This window comes from Aptenodytes forsteri, unplaced genomic scaffold, assembly GCF_000699145.1.
Source record: "Aptenodytes forsteri isolate BGI_AS27 unplaced genomic scaffold, ASM69914v1 Scaffold136, whole genome shotgun sequence".
Lineage (NCBI taxonomy): Eukaryota > Metazoa > Chordata > Aves > Sphenisciformes > Spheniscidae > Aptenodytes > Aptenodytes forsteri.
This window is the reverse complement of record NW_008796111.1, coordinates 1,967,110-1,967,897: the sequence shown is the minus strand read 5'-3', so window position 1 is coordinate 1,967,897 and position 788 is coordinate 1,967,110. Positions and strand designations below refer to the sequence as shown.

Here is a 788-nt window from a genome sequence, read left to right as displayed (position 1 = left end):
CCCCCCGTGCCGCACTCACCGCCGCTCGGCCCCAGGACTATACGAGCCCGTCGTAGAGGGAGAGCGCCTGCACGATGGAGGGGTCGGCCTTGGAGCCCTCCTGAAACTCCTGCAGCGTCAGCTTCCCGTCCGCGTTCTGCAAAACACTCCCGTCGCAGCGCCGCTTTGCCCCAGCGAGGGAGACGCTGAGCACCCCAGGACCAAGCACCCCAGGGCCCCGGCAGCACCCACACCATCCCACACAGCTGCCCGGGTCTCCCCCACCGCCGCAGCCTCAGTTTCCCCATCAAACCACCCACACCTGCAGCCAGGGAAGGGTGCCACCGAGGGTGCAATAACATCTCGGGGACCCTGAGATGGATACAGGGATCCCGGAGGGATGCGGGGGTCTGCAGCGAGCCCAGCAGCAGCTGAGACCTTGTATGGGCGGGGGAAGGAGGCACCTGCGAGAGCCGAGATGCAGCAAGGGGGCCCACAACTGCCTCCTACGTCCCCTGACCTCAGGAAAAAAAAACACTCGAGCATCCTCACCTTGTCCATCATGGCAAAAATCCGATCTACCCTCTTCTCCGGCGTGTTCTCCTCCTCGGGAAGCTCCACTGTGTTTCCCTGCGGCGGCAGGACAGGACCCAGTCACACACTGTTTGCGCCATGCCTCGACGGTGTCCCCGGGCGAGGACACACGTTTCGCCCCTGCCCCTCCCCGCATCAGGACAGGGCGCAGAGGGCCGGCATTCATGCCAGAGCCGTCTTCAGCGGCCAGATCCAGACCCCTGCCCCAGCCACAA

The 788-nt window shown here is 65.2% G+C and overlaps 1 protein-coding gene across 1 annotated transcript in view; it reads right to left on the bottom strand.

Annotated features, from left to right (window-relative positions):
- NCS1 (neuronal calcium sensor 1) overlaps nt 1-788 on the bottom strand; it is a 16,708-nt gene that overhangs the window by 827 nt on the left and 15,093 nt on the right. Inside the window, 3 exon segments of the mRNA XM_009287014.1 lie at nt 20-136; nt 532-634; nt 636-693. Coding sequence (XP_009285289.1) covers nt 38-136; nt 532-634; nt 636-693 — 260 coding nt within the window. The 3' untranslated portion in view covers nt 20-37.